Genomic DNA, 19,015 nt, shown 5'->3' with positions numbered 1-19,015 from the left:
ACTGTGTGAGGTCAGGAACATCAAGTTGCTCGTTTTCGCTGCACAAAAAGAACAAAATGATAAGCTACTCAAATTGATAAATACTTTAAATATAACTATATCACTTCACTTACAAGTCGTACTGTGTTGACATTCCATGATGGATATTTTCTTGTTGGGGATGACTCCCGGATGGACCACCGTGATCCAACACGCCAGAACTACACATATTCCAACTAGGAGTGGGGTCATAACTTGTAAAATTCATATCTGGACGGTGCCCCCTGTGGAATATGAGTGTTAATACAATTCCAATTCAACATAAAATAAACATCGCTAAAGCGTAAAAAAATTGAAGTTTACCAGTCATCTTGTGAATTATGTAAAGTAAAAAAATTATTTCCTCGCTGCTCATTCGCCATGGTGATAAGTTTAAATTAAGGCAAACTCTTTCATCAGGAATCTGTCCGGCAAAAACTGCTCCGGAATAACCACCCGATGACTGGGAGTTATCTCTACTATGCACAACCTCATTATTGGGAATGTCTTCAACCTTGACGTACATTTCCAACAATTTTATTACAATAAATTCCTCGTATTCATCCGAAATCCGCAAAAAATCTCTAAGAGTTTCATCATCTTCGATGTTAAACGCAGAATAATATGCAAACCCCCGCGGAGTCACAAAATACGAAAATCTACCGGTTACTTTAAGGTTCACCGAACGTTTCTTCACACTCATTCTTTTATATATCAATGTTACCAATTTATCGTACTCCATTGTAAGCGGCAATTTAATTAACATGACACTGTGGAGATAAAGTATACAACCTCACCCCCCTCCCCCCAATATAATGAAACCCTTATTTTTGGCTCTTCAGACATTATAAAAAAATGCTTGATAACAAGAAGAAAAGTATGAACGGAAGTTAGAATATTTTTTGAATGGATTTTCATAAAATCCTAACGCCTTTAAATAAGGCAAGTTCTAGCCCGGGGGGTAGAATTTTTGTATGTAAAACGTTGTATAATACCGCGCTTTATATATTTGATTATTGTTATATCTGTTAACCGCAGAACAATTATTGGTGGGCCCAAAAAGAAGTAAAACGCGATATAATACCGCGCTATATGTAACGCGGTATATACTACGCTTTACTTTAACGGCTAAAATTCCGTTAAAGTAATGCCGCGTTTTATATAGAAAAGTTACTTTTTTTTATATACTGTAAAAATGTGTTTTGAGTCCAAAAAGTTGGCATTTAGGTTTCGGACTCGATAAATTAGTCACCCAAATCCAGAAAGGGCAAATTCGTCAGTATGCAACCACTAGTTCGAAAAGGCAATTTCCTAAAGCGGGAAGTTAATTTTTAATTGCAAGACCACCACGCGTCAGCAATCTATTCGAATGAGGAAACTTTCGTACGAGTCTGACCTATAATTAAACCAATTGGCCAAAAGAATTACTCCACGTGGCATCCAAGCACACAAAAGCACTATCGGTTTTACAAAAACCAATGAATAGCGGTTTTTTGGAAACGCCCTAATGCACTCCACCACCCTTTTCACCTACCCACCCCTCCGCGTTTCGCCATTTTGATGTATAGAAACACATTCCTTATATAGGCAAATTCAATCAGAAGACTGACCCAAAACGACGATTGTGAAGCCTCCTTTTGTCTCCATTAACCGTAAGTTTTTCCTTACTTTCTCTTCCTGTTTCCTGGGATAATTTTCTCCGTTTTCCTCATATCCAAACACTGATTTCGTCTTCGCCGTCTCTTTTGCTGCTTCTCGCGAATTCAATTTCTCTGGTAAGTCTTCATTGGAAATATATATTTTTTTCTCCTATGTGAAAAAATTGAATATACAGCTCATAAATGTGTACGTATAGGTGTGTAATTGTACTGTGTGTATTTGTAGAGAGAGAAATCAGAGAGAGTGTGTGAGATCGGCGATGGGGAGAGGAAAGATAGTGATAAGAAGGATTGACAATTCGACGAGCAGGCAAGTGGCGTTCTCGAAGAGGAGGAATGGATTGTTGAAGAAGGCGAAGGAGTTAGCGATCCTTTGCGATACGGAGGTCGGAGTCATGGTCTTCTCCAGCACTGGCAGGCTCTACGAATATTCTAGCACCAGGTGCTTTTCCCTATCTCCTTTTTTTATCAAATTTACTAATTTAATTTATTAAATTTTCAGATTTTTTAGTTTCATTTTTAATGTATGTAGATTAACAAGATCTGCGTGCTAAATAGTTTTCACCTTCCAATTTTGCATCTTACTAATGTGTTTGACCTGGATAATGTGGCATACATAATTGACAGTTTAATACTTATACAGTTACTATTAAATTCAAATAGCGAGTGAAGTTCAAATCTAATTAGTAGGATGAGCTCATAATCCGAGAGTTTATGGTTCAAAATGCTTTGTTTAGATATGATGCTTAATTCCTTTATTGCACGCTTTCTGTTTGTTATAATGTCGGTTAGTTTGTTTAATGACTGTCTTGTAGGATCTCAATCTGTAGGAAAAGTGCGGATAGTGAGTGAAGAGCTAGCTTAAGCTAAGTGATTGTACAGAATGAGGCTATAGCTTGTGTAATTAAGAGATTGTGGTTGTTTAATGTGGATAATGGAAGTAGTTATGTCAGTAATGCTTTGAGAGAGTATGCTATTGCTACTTGAACCTTCCTTTTAATGTTTATTAGCTTACTATTGAGGAGCTTAGTTTTATTGACTTCCTTAATAATATATGATTTGAGGTTAACTGGACTTGTAAAACTTCTACTAGTAATATAGCCACACCTACTAAATATGTTATTGCTACAAGTATTCATGAAATAACGAACATGAACAAAGTCAAATTGACTCTAAAAAGCAAAAAAAAAGTCATAAACTGTAACAAAGTGAGTAACTGGATAATGCAAAATGTGCACTCTTCTTGCTTGATTTTGATGCACAGTTGAAATTAAAGAAGTGATGCATTGGATTTAACAGGATCCGGATTTTGTGAAAATTAAAGGTTGCCTTAAATTATTCGGTTAGACGTGATATGCACAATAAGACTCGAGTACATAATAGCATTATATCAGTAGTACTTTCTCATTGATTAAAACATCTTTCTCCAAGGAAGAATCTTTACAAGTAGCAAGACCACCTATATACTTCCATTTTCGACATCTTAATTTATTTATCCGTTAATTACATACCTCAAATTGTGTTTCTTCGTGTTTGAAATATTAGGTAGATCTTGCTTATCTCCATCTTTATGTAAAAAGATCATCATCAAAAACTAAAAACAGGAAGAACTTTATTGAACTAAATACTTTATCCTTGGAAAAAAGTGACCAAAAGTATCCGTCGCTTTTCATAATAAAAGTTCTAAGTTAATAGTTTCCTTTTTCTGTAAAGCATTATTAATTGGTTGTGCTGATACATACATAAGCCATAAAGGTGTTTTTCTTGTGAATTTACTACTTCAACTTTCTACTCTCGTTGTGTTCATGTACTTTTGTGATCTCTTTTGATAGATGAATTAAGTATGTTGTTTTACGTTTATGGCTTCTATGACAGATGCTAAAAACAAAAGGTGATAGGACTTGAGATATTTCGATGGTTGTAATATGATTTTAGATTAGATTGTGAGGGTGTTGATCTTCTGAAATAATGGGCTTGATTTTCAAAATCATTTGTAAGTAAAAGTAGAAATAAAGGGTAGATGTCCTACTCGTTTTTTTTGCTGAGATGCGATCCATCAGACTCAGCAATTTCACATGTAAGGTGATCAGCAAGAATACTACCTAAAAGGCTTAAACCCATGGTGCCTAATTAAGTTGATATGTGAGAATTACATTGGATTTGTTCAAGGCAGATCCATAACAGAAAATATACTATTCGCACAACAGGATAGTTCAAGACATTTCACAACCAATCAAAGGTGGCAACATAGACCCATAACAGAAAATGTACTATTGGCACAAGAGGTGATAGTTCAAGACATGTTAGAACTCAAACAAAGGTGGCAACATGGTTATTAAAGAGGATATGGCCAAACCCTATCACAGGATCTCTTTGCTTTTCCTTACTTCTGTGTTTAAGGAGATTTGGTTTTTCAGAGGGATTTGTTGACTTGGTATAGAGAGCTGTATCTAATGTTTGGTACTCCATTTTCATTAATATAATGGATCCAAACAAGGGTTCTTCTCCGGCAAGCTGGATCTCCTTTCCTTTTCTCTATTCATACTGGGCTCTGAAGTTCTGTCCAGACTTCTCAACAAGCTGAATCAATTAGACAAGTGCACTTTTTTCTCCACGAACTGTAATGGCCATAAGGTGAATCATTAGCTCATTAGAGTATGCTAATGATATACTAGTTATATTCAGTGGTGGAAATAACAAGTCTATAAAGCTTGTTATGAAACAAGTGAGAAGATATGAAAGATCATCAAGCCAAACTGTAAACATGAAGAAGAGCTTCTTCCTCATAAATCCTAAAACCTCTAATTCATTACCAACGGAATGAGGAATGCATTTGATTTAAAGAATAAGGAATTTACATTCATATATTTGGGGTGCTATGTGAATGTTGGAAGGAAAAGGTTGTCACACTTTGATGATATGCTTAATTACCAAGATTATTGAGAGGTTAAATAGATGGAAATTAAGGGACGCCGCTCTCATATGGAGGAAGATATATTCTTATCAAACATGTGCCCCATGCCATACCAAAATATACATTAGCTGCTATGAACCCGCAAAAGAGCACCTTTAGCCTAAGGGAAAAATATTTTGCTAGGTTTTTCTAGGGGGCTGATTCAGAGAAATCTAAATATCATTGGAGTTCTTGGAACAAGTTAAGTTCTAGGATAAGAGGGTGGGATTGGCATTAGGAAAATGGAGGATACTGAGGGTACTTTTTCCATAAAGAGATTATGGAACTTTAGAATAAACACTCTCATTGGGCAGGTTTCCTAAGAGCTAAGTATTGCACAAGGGTACAACCTGTGGCAAAGGAAAAGTGCATAGGCCAATCACATTCATAGAGAAAACTTATGGAGGTCAAACAAAAAGCAGATGTCAATATAGTATGGCATATAAGGAAAGGTAATAGCAGTTTTGGCGGGATAATTGGACAGGTGTGCTTTGGCAGAATGTTGCCCGTCATCAAATATGTTAGTAGGACGATATATGGAGGGGAAGACATGGGATGTCCGGAAGCTGAATGAAGTTCTCCCTTACCACTTGGTGCAATACATACCGAAAATTGACATTTGTGACCCAAAACCTTCCTTGCTATGCTATTTGGATACCCCCAGTGATGGTCATTATTCTAATAGTTCAGCATGGCAGAAAGTTGAGTATTTCGTCGGAGAGGTGACTATCAACAAGGTATGGCATAAAGACATCCTTTTCAAGATCTCGTTTCTTAATTGGAGACCATTACAACAAATCTGCCTTTTGATGAAATCGTTTCAACATTTGGTAATCAACTTGTGCCCAAGTGTAACTATTGTAAGTCTTCAAGTGTGAAGCCGTTCAGCAAGTCTTTGTTAAAAGTGAGGCACCACATTATATATGAAATTATTACGGAGGATCACTGATCATTCAACACTAGTTCTTGTCCATAAGAAGGATCTTCATGACATGGTAGGGTAAAAATAAACAACTAGGTCCACAAGCTGTTACTTCAAATTGTACCACCGTCATATGTTTTTATTTATTTATTCCAATCACCCAGGCTAGCATATCATGGATTGTTGGGGGGGGGGGGGGTTGGCTTGACCCCTACCCTGTGTATTAATAGATCAAAAATTATAAGAGAAGGGGGACATAAACCAAAAAGCCTCCAGAAGTGCTACAAAAACAATAGAAACTTGCATCATGTTTGAGAAACACAAAGCAAGCAAAATCATCAATGAAAAGTAAAAAATAATTACTTTTACCAAGTGAAGATGGCTTGATAGGTCCGCACACATCCATGTGAATTAACTCGAGAGGGCATCTTGCTCTTGTTAAAGACTCTTTAGGAAATCTTTTTCTTGCTTGCTTTCCAAAGAGACATCCTTCACGAAGTTGGTTGGGATGATCAATTGTTGGCAATCCATTCACCATGCTTTCCTTCTTCATCAACCTTAGGCTATCAAAATACAAGTGACCAAATCTCATATGCCAAAGCCAAGATGAATCTTTGGCACATGAAAGCAAGCACCTCGGAACATCATTTTAAAGATATAAGATGAACATTTTATTATTAGCCATAGGTACTTTGGCTAACAATCTTCCCTTTTTATCTCTCATATACAACTTTTTGTCTTTCAAATGAATGTCATAATTTTTCTCCAAAAGTTGTCCCAAACTTAAAATATTACTTTTCGTCTCCGGTACATACAAAATATTGGAGATTAATTGATGACTTCCATCTTTTAAGCGAATTAAAATCGTACCTTTTCCTTTGATTTGAACTCGCGAAGAGTCTCCAAAAGTGATTGGGCCACCATTCAGCTCGTTATGCTCCACAAATAAATTTTTCTTTCCACAAATATGACTACTTGCACCGGAGTCAAGGTACCATTTGTTCTTTTCCACACTTTCTTCTCCTTTGCATGCAAGAAGTAGAGTGGCATCTTCATCTTCATTTTTGCTCTCCACAAAGTTGTTTTTATCCTCCGAATTATCTTTACATTCCCAAGAATAATGTCCAAATTTATGACAAGTATAACATACAACATTCGATTTGTCATACCTTCCTTGATTTTGTCTCCATCCTTTGCCTCTTCCGCGATCTCTTCTTTGACTATAGTCTTGGCTTTTATTGTCTCTATTTGGTGGTTGACTACCACCTCTTCCTCCTCTACCATGACCTCTTCCATTTCCACGACCTCTTTGTTGCGCACCACGCCTTTCATCTTTCTCCTTGAAGGAAAGTTTTGCTTGCAACGCCTTTTCAACCGATTCTTCTTTCGAAAGTTCATCTATGGTCATGGTGTCCAAGTCTTTGGACTCTTCAATAGCAACAACAATATAATCAAATTTTGAATCTAGGGATCGTAGTATTTTTGCAACGACCCTATCATCCTTCAACTCTTCACCATATCTTTTCATTTGATTGACAATAGCCAAAACTCTTGAAATGTAATCTGAAACAGATTCATTTTCTTTCATATGCAATGATTCAAACTCTCCTCTTAAGGTCTGGAGACGAATCTTTTTCACTTTGTCCAAACCTTTAAAGGAAGTTTGAAGAATGTCCCATGCTTACTTGGAGGTTGTCGCATTTGCAACCTTCTCGAACATCTTGTCATCCAAACCTTGATGGATGAGAGTGAGGGCCTTTTGATCTTTCTTATTTGTGGATGCGGCATCTTACGCTTCATCAACTCCAGACTCTACCGGTTCCCAAACATCATAGGCACCAAGCAAGGCCTTCATTCGAATACACCAATTCTCGTAGTTCTCTTCTGTGAGCATAGGAACTTGGAATAGTGTTCCATTAGTGTTTGTCATCTTTTCTCCAAGTTTGGTTGTCTCTCAACACATCTGCTCTAATACCAAGTGTTAGAAATTTTTGGGAGAGCAAGACAACTAAACAAACACTCAAAACTCACTATTAGAGAAGTAGAGGAAAAGATGATTTCTATTCAACTTCACTTGCACCAAATGGCTAGCATACATAGGCATTTATAGTAGAACTCCTACATGTATCTAGCCTAAACTTCATGTGTACATATTAATTAGGTCCACACATGTACACACTAGTCCGTACATGCCTACACTAGTTCACACAAATTCACACATGTCCACACCTCACTCTTTTCTAACTATATGTATGAAAATATTAAATTAATGTAAACAAATGTGGACAAATGGAAGCAAGTTTATTACTATTTTTAATATTACTTTCTTACATGAGATTTTGATATTGATTATGACATCACCATATTATCCCTTGAATAACCGCTTGAGCTTCTGAATAATTGTTAGTCAAAAACTAGATAGGTGAGGCTAAGGCCATGACCATTTGTCCATTTCTACTTCTAGCAACGCCTCGCTTTTCCTTGGTTTGCTTGGTAGCTCCCATCATTATTAAGCTTCCGGGCACTATCTTGTGGGAATTCCCAATTAACCATGATGCTTGTCAATTGAGTTTTGTAGTTCTCCACCACTCGGCATAACTTGTTCCAAGACCATTCACAATCCACAGAGTTGTATTTCTGGCTCAAGGCTACTTTTACCCGAAACAACGCTTGTTGACAAATATTAAAGATAGGAATAGGTTTATTACCATATTTTTTCCACATCTGGAGTTCCATGTTGCCTAGCATACTATTATAGGAGTATTATGGAGGAGAAACTTGTAAGCCACATTCTTTGCTTGAGTATTCCACCACCTGTTAAGGTTATAGAGGATGTTCATTCCTCCTGGTTTGATGCCAAGCGGAGCTGAAATATTCCTCCAATCCTTTTTTGTTGTTTCACTTGAAGCAAATAGGTGATCTAAAAATTCCTCTGTAGGGGCCCTACAACAAACACATCTAGAAGTACTGTTAGAACCAAAATTAAAGTAATGTCATCAACAAGTAACCTATTGATGTTTTGAAGGTGCAGATGTTTATGTAAATATTGGAGCAAATTTTTTTTACTTATAATATAATGGATTTCATATTTTTTGGTTCCTGAAAGCAATTTTGAGGATGTCCTTCCTAGCTGTGAGATGGATTTAACCTGGAAAAGAACCAGTGAGGTAGTGAAAAAGTTGAGGCTAGTCCCAAGGCAAGTGTAGTGGATCAAACCTTCCCCTGGGTGGATTAAACTGAACACGGATGGTAGTTTTTTGCATACTAATAGAAAGGCAGGGATTAATGGAGTAGTGATGAATGCGTAGAGAGATTTACTTTTGCTTTCTTAGTTCCTATATAGTGTAACAATAATTATACAGCTGAGATTTCTGCAGTTAAGTTTGAATTATTATGGTGCATCCAACTATAATAAAGGATATTGTACTGGATTGGACTCACTCATATGTTGTTACTAATTACTTGAGAAAAAAGAACAAATAATAAGACGATGAAGGCTAGTGTGGAAGACACTATATTATATGCCAAGCTAATGTGGAGGTTCTTCATTGTTACATGGAAGCTAATCAAGTAGCTTATGGTTAGCTAAGTATGCAACAAGTTTGGCACAATTACAACTACGATCTACCAGCAACCCCTAAGGGGCCTCGTCAGATGGACAGATGGCATTTACCAAGTTAACGTTCAGGATTTAGGTCTCATTTCTTTTTATTAAGATTAAGTCGTTTGAATCTGAATACACATCTTAATATTAATTTGTGTATTAAGAGTAAAACATTTGAAAGTACATTTGAATATTAAGATGTTGTATTAAGATCTGAATACTAAATAATTAAGATTATTTGTTTTATCTACATCTGAATGTGTAAAACTTGTCTTTATTTAAAAATAAATAAGTATAAATCAAATAATACTAATTAATCTAATACTATATTAATAAAATATTTATAAAAATTTATATGGTAGTTGGTGGTGATGATGACTAACAGTGGTGGTTGTGGGTGTCGACTGGATAGTGGTTGGTGGTGGTGTTGGTTGATAGTGGTGATTATGGGTAGTAGATGGTGGATGACACTAGTAGTTAATGGTGCTAGTTGATGGTGCCGATGACTAATAATAGAGATGGGTGATATATAGTGGTGGTTGATAATGATAATAGGTGATTGTTGCGGTAATGATGGTTGGTAGTGATGGTTGTAAATGATGGATAGTGATAGTGACAACTAACATTCGGCTTGGCAGCGCCGGTGGTTGTGGCCGAGATGGTGGTAATGAGTGGTGGCTAGTGGGTGGCGGTAGTTTATAATGGTGGGGCAACGATAACAGTGATAATGGTGACCAATGGTAAAAGTGTTAGGAGTAATAATAAAATACTATTTTTATATAAATTCTTGAATGTATAACACCTTAATGATACTAAGACTCTGCTATATATCTTAATCGTTAAATAAGTGGTTGTAAAATTTTAAAAAAACAAACAGACTTAATCATTAAGATTAAGATCTAAATGATTAAGATTCAGACCTTCATTAAGTGTAACCAAATGAGGCCTTAATATGACAAATCAAAAACTATTTTTGCAAGTTAATAAATTGTAATATAGCATGATTAGGGGGTTACTGGGCAAGTGTATATTGTAACTCTAGCTTTTTTCATAAGAGATGTAGTATAAAAGTGGTAGGAATGGGGTGACCTACATAGCAACTTGTAAGAGATAGGCCTAGTCCGAACTCATGTGTAATTTTGGTGTGATAATATCTCCACCCAGAATTACTTTAGATGACGGGGCTTGCTTGACCAACCATATCGTGTTGTGATCATAGTATGACTAGCTTTTACTAAAGTTGCCAATATAATTTTCTTTTAAAGAAAAATAAGCAAAGATTCCTTTATTTTTACTTTGACTTACCTACTCAAATTCTTGTGATCATAGTATGACTAGCTTTTACTGATAGCGTTTTCTTCTAGAAATCTATCTATTTTTAGCATGATTTTGCATGTGTATAATTTGTCGTGAGATTGTTAAATTCTTACCAGGACCAACAAATTCTCGCACATAATGAAGGCATGATAGTATTGTACTCAACTATTCATGTTGTATGACGACTTTTCAACACTCTAAAATCCATAATATGTATATTCACACCAATATACATATTAAAGAAACCTATTAAAGAAAGTCAACTCCTCTTGGAATCATCAATGTAACTTAACAAATGCCAAATTCCTTTCTGTCCTCTACAATACAATTCATATGCTCACAGCAGCCAGCAACTCAGAGCAAGCATATAAAATAGTGATTGAGGAGCATCCAAGTCAACCGTAAGTTTAAGCGGATGCTCTCATTGTTTGCACGAGCGCATTCTTGACTTAAATAGGCAGCCGATCATATTTAGGGAGGTGGCACGACTCGTGTGATTTACCTATGATCTTTCTTGTGTATTTCTGTCTTAGTTCTTCTTTCCTTTTTACTTCTCCTTTTTTTCTTCTTGGGGTCAGTATTTTGCCAGCTGCAACGTAAATTAGATAAAACTCCTAATTGTTTACACAAGTTATACAGTGTCGTTGGATTTAACCCAACACAATGAAGTGTGTTGCCGTCTTCCTCAGCTACCGAAAAAGTGTATAAAATTTATATATAACATACCGAACGTAAGATAGAACAATAAAACAGCTAAACATATATTCTAAATGAATAAATGAAAAGAACAAATACACAATATAACAAAATTAAATTTGCTAAAAATGGCTGAGTTTATCAACACTTTGTTAGTTGATCCGCCACCTTGTTTTGTTCCTTATATTGTATTCATCAAAGGTTCTCGCTAGCTGGTCGAGCTTACATGCAATTAAGGGTGTACATAGGTCGGGTTGTTTCGGGTATTCTAATTATCAAACCAAACTAATTATGTCAGCTTATTAAATCTAAACACCAAACCAAACCAATACAAGTCAGGTTTTTTTTATCTTGATTATTCTCGGGTTTTCGGATTTTTTTCCCATAATCTGTGCTCCAAATATTTCTTTAATCCCAGTAAGACATAAGTATATAAGGTATTTTTTAAGAAAATAACATAAAATATGAGATGAATCATGGCATTGTATTAAAATATTCAACAATAAAGAAAATAAAATCGCATAAAATAAATATTATTAATAAGGCATAGTGAAAATAAATATAATCTAAAATTACTAAGTTGCTAAAATAAGTACGACTAATAAGTACTATTATTGACATGACTAATTACTAAAATAATAAGTTATGCATTTTATCTAAATCATGAAAACTCAAAAAAATGAATGTCTTTTGTTAGCATTAATATCGATTTGATTTTGGTTTGGGATTTATTTGAGTTACTAACATTTATGGACTATAAAATTATTGGAGCATTCAGAAATTATAAGCCCGTGTTTGAAATAATACGTTTAAAGATAAAATTATGAAATAGTTTAAGAAATACTGATAAACTACACTACAATGAATACTATTATGTAGTAAATATCTATACATGTAATGTCGGGTTGGTTTGGTTCGATTTGATTTTTTTTTATTTAAAACCAAACCAAACCAATTATTGTCAGTTTTTTTCTCCAGTACCAAACCATAGTCGGGTTTTTTTCTCGGTTTGATTCGGATTATCGATTTGGTGCGATTTGTCGGTTGTCTTTGTACACCCTTACCTGCAATCATGAATAATGTTAGAATAATGTAGAAGTTTGTGTCATGGATAAAGTTAATTTATGCCAATTACCAAGGGCATGAAGGGCGATATTGCCTACTGATAATGTACTTCATAACAATAAGTTTAATTTACTTCGGTGAATTTTGTCCAAGGACGATGGGTAAATGTCAGTTACCTTGCTAAACGATGTTTGATATTCAAAATTGGTCTGATTTCAACAGGAGAAAGTATTTCTCTCCCTTTCAACTTTGGTGATTGATTGAAGACTATGTAATTTGGGAAGAGTAGATCACTGTAGTTCAATCGCAGGAAGTTGGGAAAGTTGAGGAATATGTGAAAATGTAAAACTAGAGCTAACAAGGGAAGCAAGAGGACACTTCAATTGGATAGGATCAAATTCCCTTTTATTTCGAATTAAAATTTATATCTTCTTCAGTATAGATATATATATGGAGAGCCTTGTTAGAATAGTGATTTTTGCGAACTTGCATAGAATATCATTGATCACAACCACTTTTGCAATGGACTGAATTTGGTATGGCGTAAAAACATCTTTAGCCTTCTCTTCTGTCTCACCATGCTCCCGGCGCACGGTTGTTAACCTGCGTGAATACCACGGGGCCTGGACGAGGCAAAGGACGGGGAAGGGGACGACCAAAAAAAACTGCCAATTGTTTCGTTTCGAAGCGCAGTTGGTGCAAGGATGCAACCTGAGACCTCCCAAGCAAAAGCACAAAATAATAGAGGGGGACCATTTTGACCATGGAAGCACCAGACGAGATGTGATTGACATGTTAACAAACGGAATCAACGCGCAATTAGATCTAAGGGAAAATGCAGCAACAAAACCAAAGGAATTGACCACGAGCGTTGTAACCCTAATGGAGACATCCAATGGAACAGTAACCCCAGTGGGAGTGAGTTCTCCGGTGGGGACTTTGATGGAGGAAACAACTCAGAGGAGACCAATTCCGGGCAATCACAACGAGAAGCCCAGGATCTAGAAAGAACAAGTACAAATCCTGAAGAGAATGCTCCAGCGAAGGCACTATAAACAAGCCTATTTGCTAAAAATAGATGGGCTACTAATGGTATATCTCTTTCTTATATTACACTCAGAAAGTGAATGGACAACCCTTGGCTCAACTAGTTAAATCTGAAGTTGATAAGGAAGCTGAGAAGTCGAAGAGTGTTTCAATGTGATGAATCGATACATACATAGGAAAAAATTGGTCGAGTGTTTCTACACCTGACCTGTTTCTGCATGAGGAGGGCTACTATGTGGTGAGATTCCACAGTGTAGAGGACATGAAGGAAATAATCTATGCAGGGCCTTTTACCATTAAGAGTAGATCCTTGATCCTGAAAGTTTGGACACAGAAATTTGATTTTAATAAAGATTTGTAAACTACTTAAAGTTCTATTAAACTTTTTAATTTTGTTAAACTCTTCCAGGCTTCCACTACGATATTTCCAAGGGAAAATGACAAAAGGTCCATATTTTCGATAAAATATTTTTTGTGCACCTTTATATGAGAAACTTTAAGAATTTCCTAGAGATCACGGGCTATCCAGCAGGTGACGGCTTCAGGTGATATCTTTTGGGTGTTGATTTCAATTGATATAGTCTATGTTGTCCTTGATTGAATCATAGTAAATTGAAATTTATCTCAATTTATTGTTAATACCTCTTGAAGTTGATAAAAGTACTTGATTCCTTTATGGGTCAAATTTCCAAAGCTTCCTATGAGATGTTGGAGCAGTGATTCTCTCAGCAGAATTGCAAGTCTCATTGGTACTCCAATATATGCCAATGAGTGCACCTCCAAACAAACACGAATTTCATTTGTTAGGACGCTGATAGAGGTGAATGCCACAAAGGGACTCCCTAAAGAGGTGGCTGTGATGGAGCCAAATGGGGAGGTTATCCAACAGAGAGTTACTTATGACTGGAAACTTGAGTTCTGTAATCAATGTCTCCAAGTAGGTCACTCATGTAAAACCCAATTACGAACTGGCCAGCAACCACCAGAAGTTCAGAGAAAGAAGAGAGGTCCAAAAAGAGTGGAACAAGTATGGAGATCTAAGAATCCAAGTGATAAACCGACTGAAGGAAATGTGCAGATGCAACAGAAGCAAGCCCAAGGAATACAAGGCAACAGTGTGCAACCACAGGCTGATCAAATGGTGCATACTCAGCAGCATGTTATCGTGCAAGATGAAAGTGCTCAAACAACAAAAGAAGATCAAGTGACTGTAACTACAAAGAGTGAAGGAAATGCCCCAATGCCACAAAGCCCTCCACTGGACTACAATAACTTTTCTTACTAGGGACTACTCCGCTCATAAACACCTTTGAGATACTCAGAGTTGAGGAACAGAGAAGTGAAAACATAATGCCTCATAATAAAGGGGAGGGTCCAAGTACCTCTCTCAATGACCTAGTGTATATGGAATGTGAGGGGCATTAAGGTATAAGCAAAAGAACTAAGGAACTACCTCAGAACTGGCAAAATCAACTTAGCAGGATTAGACAAGAGTCAAGCAACCCAACCTTATGGAGATACTTAACAACATTGCCCCTAGCGGGGGATTTCACAATAACCATCAAGAAGCAGACAATGGAAGAATATGGCTAATCTGGGATGATAACAGGTTTTTTGTAGACATGTTAGTTGTAGCAGCCCAAGTGATCCACTATAAAGTTATAGATAGAACTACTGCAACTGAACAGATGATGACAATTATCTATGGTTTTAACACTGTGGAGCAGAGGTTATCCAGGTTATCCTTATGGGCTGCATTGACTACATTGGGCCCTTCAATCAACCTCCATTGGTGGGTAGGTGGGGACTTTAATGTTGTATTGTATCCCATAGCCCTATCAGTGCCTCTGAGATCAAAGACTGTGAAGATTGTATACTCAACTTAGGCCTTAATGAGCTACACTGGAGTGGACAATACTATCATGGTCAAACAAGCAACATGGTAACGATAAGGTGTGTAGTAAAATTGATACAGCCTTGGGTAATGGAGATTGGATGATGTGTTGGGGCCATATCAAAGTGGAATATGATATTCCTAGTTTCTGATCATTCTCCAATATTACTACACCTGAAATCTGCATCCAAATCACCCAAGACTCCTTTTAGGTTCTTTAACATTTGGATTGAACATAGTCAGTTTGAATCAGTTGTCAAGGAGGTGTGGCAAAAACAGTTGGATAACAACCCCATGAAGAATATATGGATTAAGATGAACTGCTGAAGGCTTTGAAACCTTTGTGCAAAAAGCTCAATAAAGAAGAATTTAGCTACATCTCACAGAATATTGGCATCACTAGACAATAGCTTAAGCTTGTACAGGAGCAAATAGCTCAGCAGTATACAGATGAGCTGGTGATACAAGAGAAAACGACAACTCAAGCATTGAAAAAGTGGTCTTTAATAGAGGAGAGTGTAAAGACAGAAATCTAGAATTAAATGGATCAAATTGGGTGATTCAAACACCAAGTACTTCACAGCAGTAATCAAGGAGAGAACAGTCAGGAAACAAACAATGGAACTCAATACAATAGCAGGAAATAAGATTACTAATCCAAAGGCTATAAGAGAGGAAATCATCACTTTTTACAAAGCCTCATGGGGACCTCAGCCAAGGAACTACCTGCTATAAACAGGTTGATTATGCATAAAGGACCAAACTTAAATCATCAACAACAATTGGCATTGTGTGAGGTTGTTAACACTGCTGAGATTTATGATAGCCTATGCTCGATTGGAGATGGCAAGGCACCTGGGTTGATGTGTACAATGCAGTATTTTTTAAAAAGACCTGGCGTATAATTAAGGAAGAAGTGAACCATGCTATTTTAGCATTCTTCACAACAGGAAAGCTATACAGAGCTCTTAATTGCACTACACTCACATTGATCCCTAAGTCTAAGAATCTTCTCACAGTGAAAGAATATAGACCAATTTCCTGCTGCACTGTTCTATATAAAATTATCTAAAAAGTCTTAGCATCAATATTACAAATGGTGATGCCTGACATTATCTGTGAAGCACAAGCAGGCTTCATACTAGGAAGGAAAATAGCAGATAACATCATCTTGGCTCATGAGCTAGTCTAGGCTTTCATTAGGAAGCATATATCTCCTAGGTGTATAATCAAGATTGATCTCCAAAAAGTTTATGACACAGTTGGATGAGGGTTATCTGGCACATGTATTGGAGGAATTGGCTTTTCCCAAGAAATTCATTGAATGGATTATGGAATGCCTTAGAACAGTCAACTACTTTATCTTGATCAATGATGAGCCAACTGAACCATTTGATGTTGAAAGGAGCTTGAGACAAGGGGATCCAATATCCCAATATCCTCTTTCCTTTTTACCATAGCAATAGAATATCTTAGCAGGCAATTTAACAATTTGAAAGATGAGAAGGCCTTCAAATTTCACCCCAAATGTGCTAAGCTGGGGATTACACATATGTCCTTTGCAGATGACCTCTTACTCTTTGCTCATGGAGATGTGTGGTCTGTATATCACCTTCATCAGTGCTTTCATCAATTTTGCTCTGCCTCAGGCTTACAAGCTAACCTAGGTAAAAGTTCATTATACTGTGGACGAGTGATACAGGAAGAAAAGGATAAAATATTATAGCTGCTGCAATACACCTATGGGGATCTACTATTCAGATACCTGGGCATACCTCTGTCAATTAAGAAGTTGACCACAGAACAATGGCAGCATTTTGTTCGGAATATAGTTAAATGGGAGGATACAATTAGTCAAATTGATCATATTTGGCATCCAAGCCTATTGGTCTCTACTCTTCATGATCCATGCCAAGGTATTGGACATCATAGATGCATACTGTCGTAGTTATGTTTGGTCAGGAGTCAACACAATAAGTAAGAAGGCTTTGGTTGCATGGGAAAAGGTTTGCTCCCCTAAATATGCAGGTGGACTCAACCACATAACTTAAGGTTATGGAATAGAGTGGCAGTAGTAAAAACTTGTAGGGACTTGGTACATAAAACTGACAAGTTATGGATCCGATGGATTCATAGTTATTACATCAAGGGGCAGCAGTTTGCTAACGTGAAGTTGCCACAATGTGCATGATGGATGGTTTGGAAGATCTTTGATGCAAGAGCTACCATGATGCAACTACTGGACCAACCTGCACCAGGGAAAAGCTTGATTAAGCAGACTTATTTGCAGCTCCTAGGAGACCTACCAAGAATACCATAGAAATGCCTAATGTTCTCCAATGATGCTAAGACCTAGAGCACGATTTACCATGTGGCTTCACTTGCATGAAATAGTACTCACTGCGGATAGGCTAGTAAAATAGGGACTCAATGTGAAACTAAAGTGTAGCCTATGCCAAGAACACATTAAGACAAATGGACATCTCTTAGTCCAATGTAGACTCTCAAGGAAGATATGGGACAGGGTACTGCTATGGGGGAAGAAGAATACAACTTTTCCAACTGCACGGATGCAATATCAACAGTGGACTATTGAGAACGCCAAAGGAAAATCACCAGCTGCCTAGATTTTCAAGTTGCTATATACAGAAATAGTGCAAGCTATATGGATAGAAAGGAACCGAAGGATCTTTGAACAGAAGAGTAAAGATTGGGTCACCATTGCAAAAGTGATAGCTTATATGTGTTGTGCTAGATCACCTGTTAGAACTAGGAGTTATTTTCAATCTTGTTCATTTTAACTTTCCTAAGATGGTAGATAGAAGAATTGATAATTTCTTGTTTTTAGATAGTTAGTCAAGTTTAATTAACTATGGCTTTGTACAGATCTTCCTTGGTTATTAATAAATGTTTAATTACCCAAAAAAATCTTTAACCACAAAATTATTATGAGAACTTGACTGGAACACTATCTGAATAGCATTCACACCTTATAGCTCAACTTATAATCATGGTAGATTCCTCATTTAATCATATAATTTAACGGTCGGAGACGAGTCTGAATATATTGAACAAGAAAATATAGGAGGAACAATGAAAAGTGGAAACCAGCAGAAATACAGATGATATTAGAACTCTGCTACAAGGGTGACAAAGGCATGTATTACGAAGTCTGGTAGCTCAATGCAGATGATACTATTTTCTGGTGCTGCTTTCTGACAATAGAACTAGTTACACCAGCAGTTACATGAATAAAGAACTCTAGATGACGATCGTTTTTCCATTAGGACTCCAGAATGAGAATATATATGCTTAAGTTTTTCTCATCACTCCTTTCTGAAATGACAACTACTCTAGTATCTTGTTCTTACTATTATTCTGGAACATCAAGCAATTTTGTGTCTCATGCATGAATGTGTTCCTTTTTCGCTGTGTTTCTGGTTTCGATAACATTCAAGCATGTTACTGACAAAATCAAATGAAAGAGCCTATGACATACATACAGAGGAAGGGGATGCATTGCATGTTATAGTGCGAAACAGACTTCAGAAGCCGTGTCACGTTTTGCTTGCAAAACTATCATCGTGGCACTAGAACTACCATTTGGCTTGACTTCTAGCCATTTCCATATGTCAACAATGTTGGATTTCAAACCCAAATAACAGAAGCCGTGTCACATTTTGCTTGCAAAACTATCATCGTGGCACTAGAACTACAATTTGGCTTGACTTCTAGCCATTTCCAATTTATATGTCAACAATGTTGGATTTCAAACCCAAATAACAGAGGAAATTAGGGACGGCCACTGAGGAAACTTCCAAAATATATATATATATATATA

The 19,015-nt window shown here is 36.6% G+C and overlaps 1 protein-coding gene across 9 annotated transcripts in view; it reads left to right on the top strand.

Annotated features, from left to right (window-relative positions):
* The first annotated feature begins 1,506 nt into the window (after positions 1-1,506).
* The window catches only part of LOC109236553 (MADS-box transcription factor 27-like), a 24,590-nt gene continuing 7,081 nt past the window's right edge, over positions 1,507-19,015 (top strand). For 2 of the 9 annotated variants that reach the window (XR_002069506.1, XR_002069505.1), the window contains exons 1-2: positions 1,512-1,793; positions 1,903-2,118. Coding sequence is in view for 4 of the 9 variants with exons in the window: in XM_019402749.1 (XP_019258294.1) it covers positions 1,937-2,118 (182 nt within the window). In the remaining 5 variants the exon portion in view is untranslated. Of the gene's footprint in view, positions 1,794-1,902; positions 2,119-19,015 lie in introns of all 9 variants that reach the window. The other 7 variants (XR_002069504.1, XR_002069503.1, XM_019402749.1 and 4 more) reach the window with 6 other exon arrangements.

This window comes from Nicotiana attenuata, unplaced genomic scaffold (genome assembly GCF_001879085.1).
Source record: "Nicotiana attenuata strain UT unplaced genomic scaffold, NIATTr2, whole genome shotgun sequence".
Taxonomy (NCBI): domain Eukaryota; kingdom Viridiplantae; phylum Streptophyta; class Magnoliopsida; order Solanales; family Solanaceae; genus Nicotiana; species Nicotiana attenuata.
Note: the sequence above shows the minus strand (reverse complement) of the source record. Positions and strands in the feature narration are given on the sequence as shown.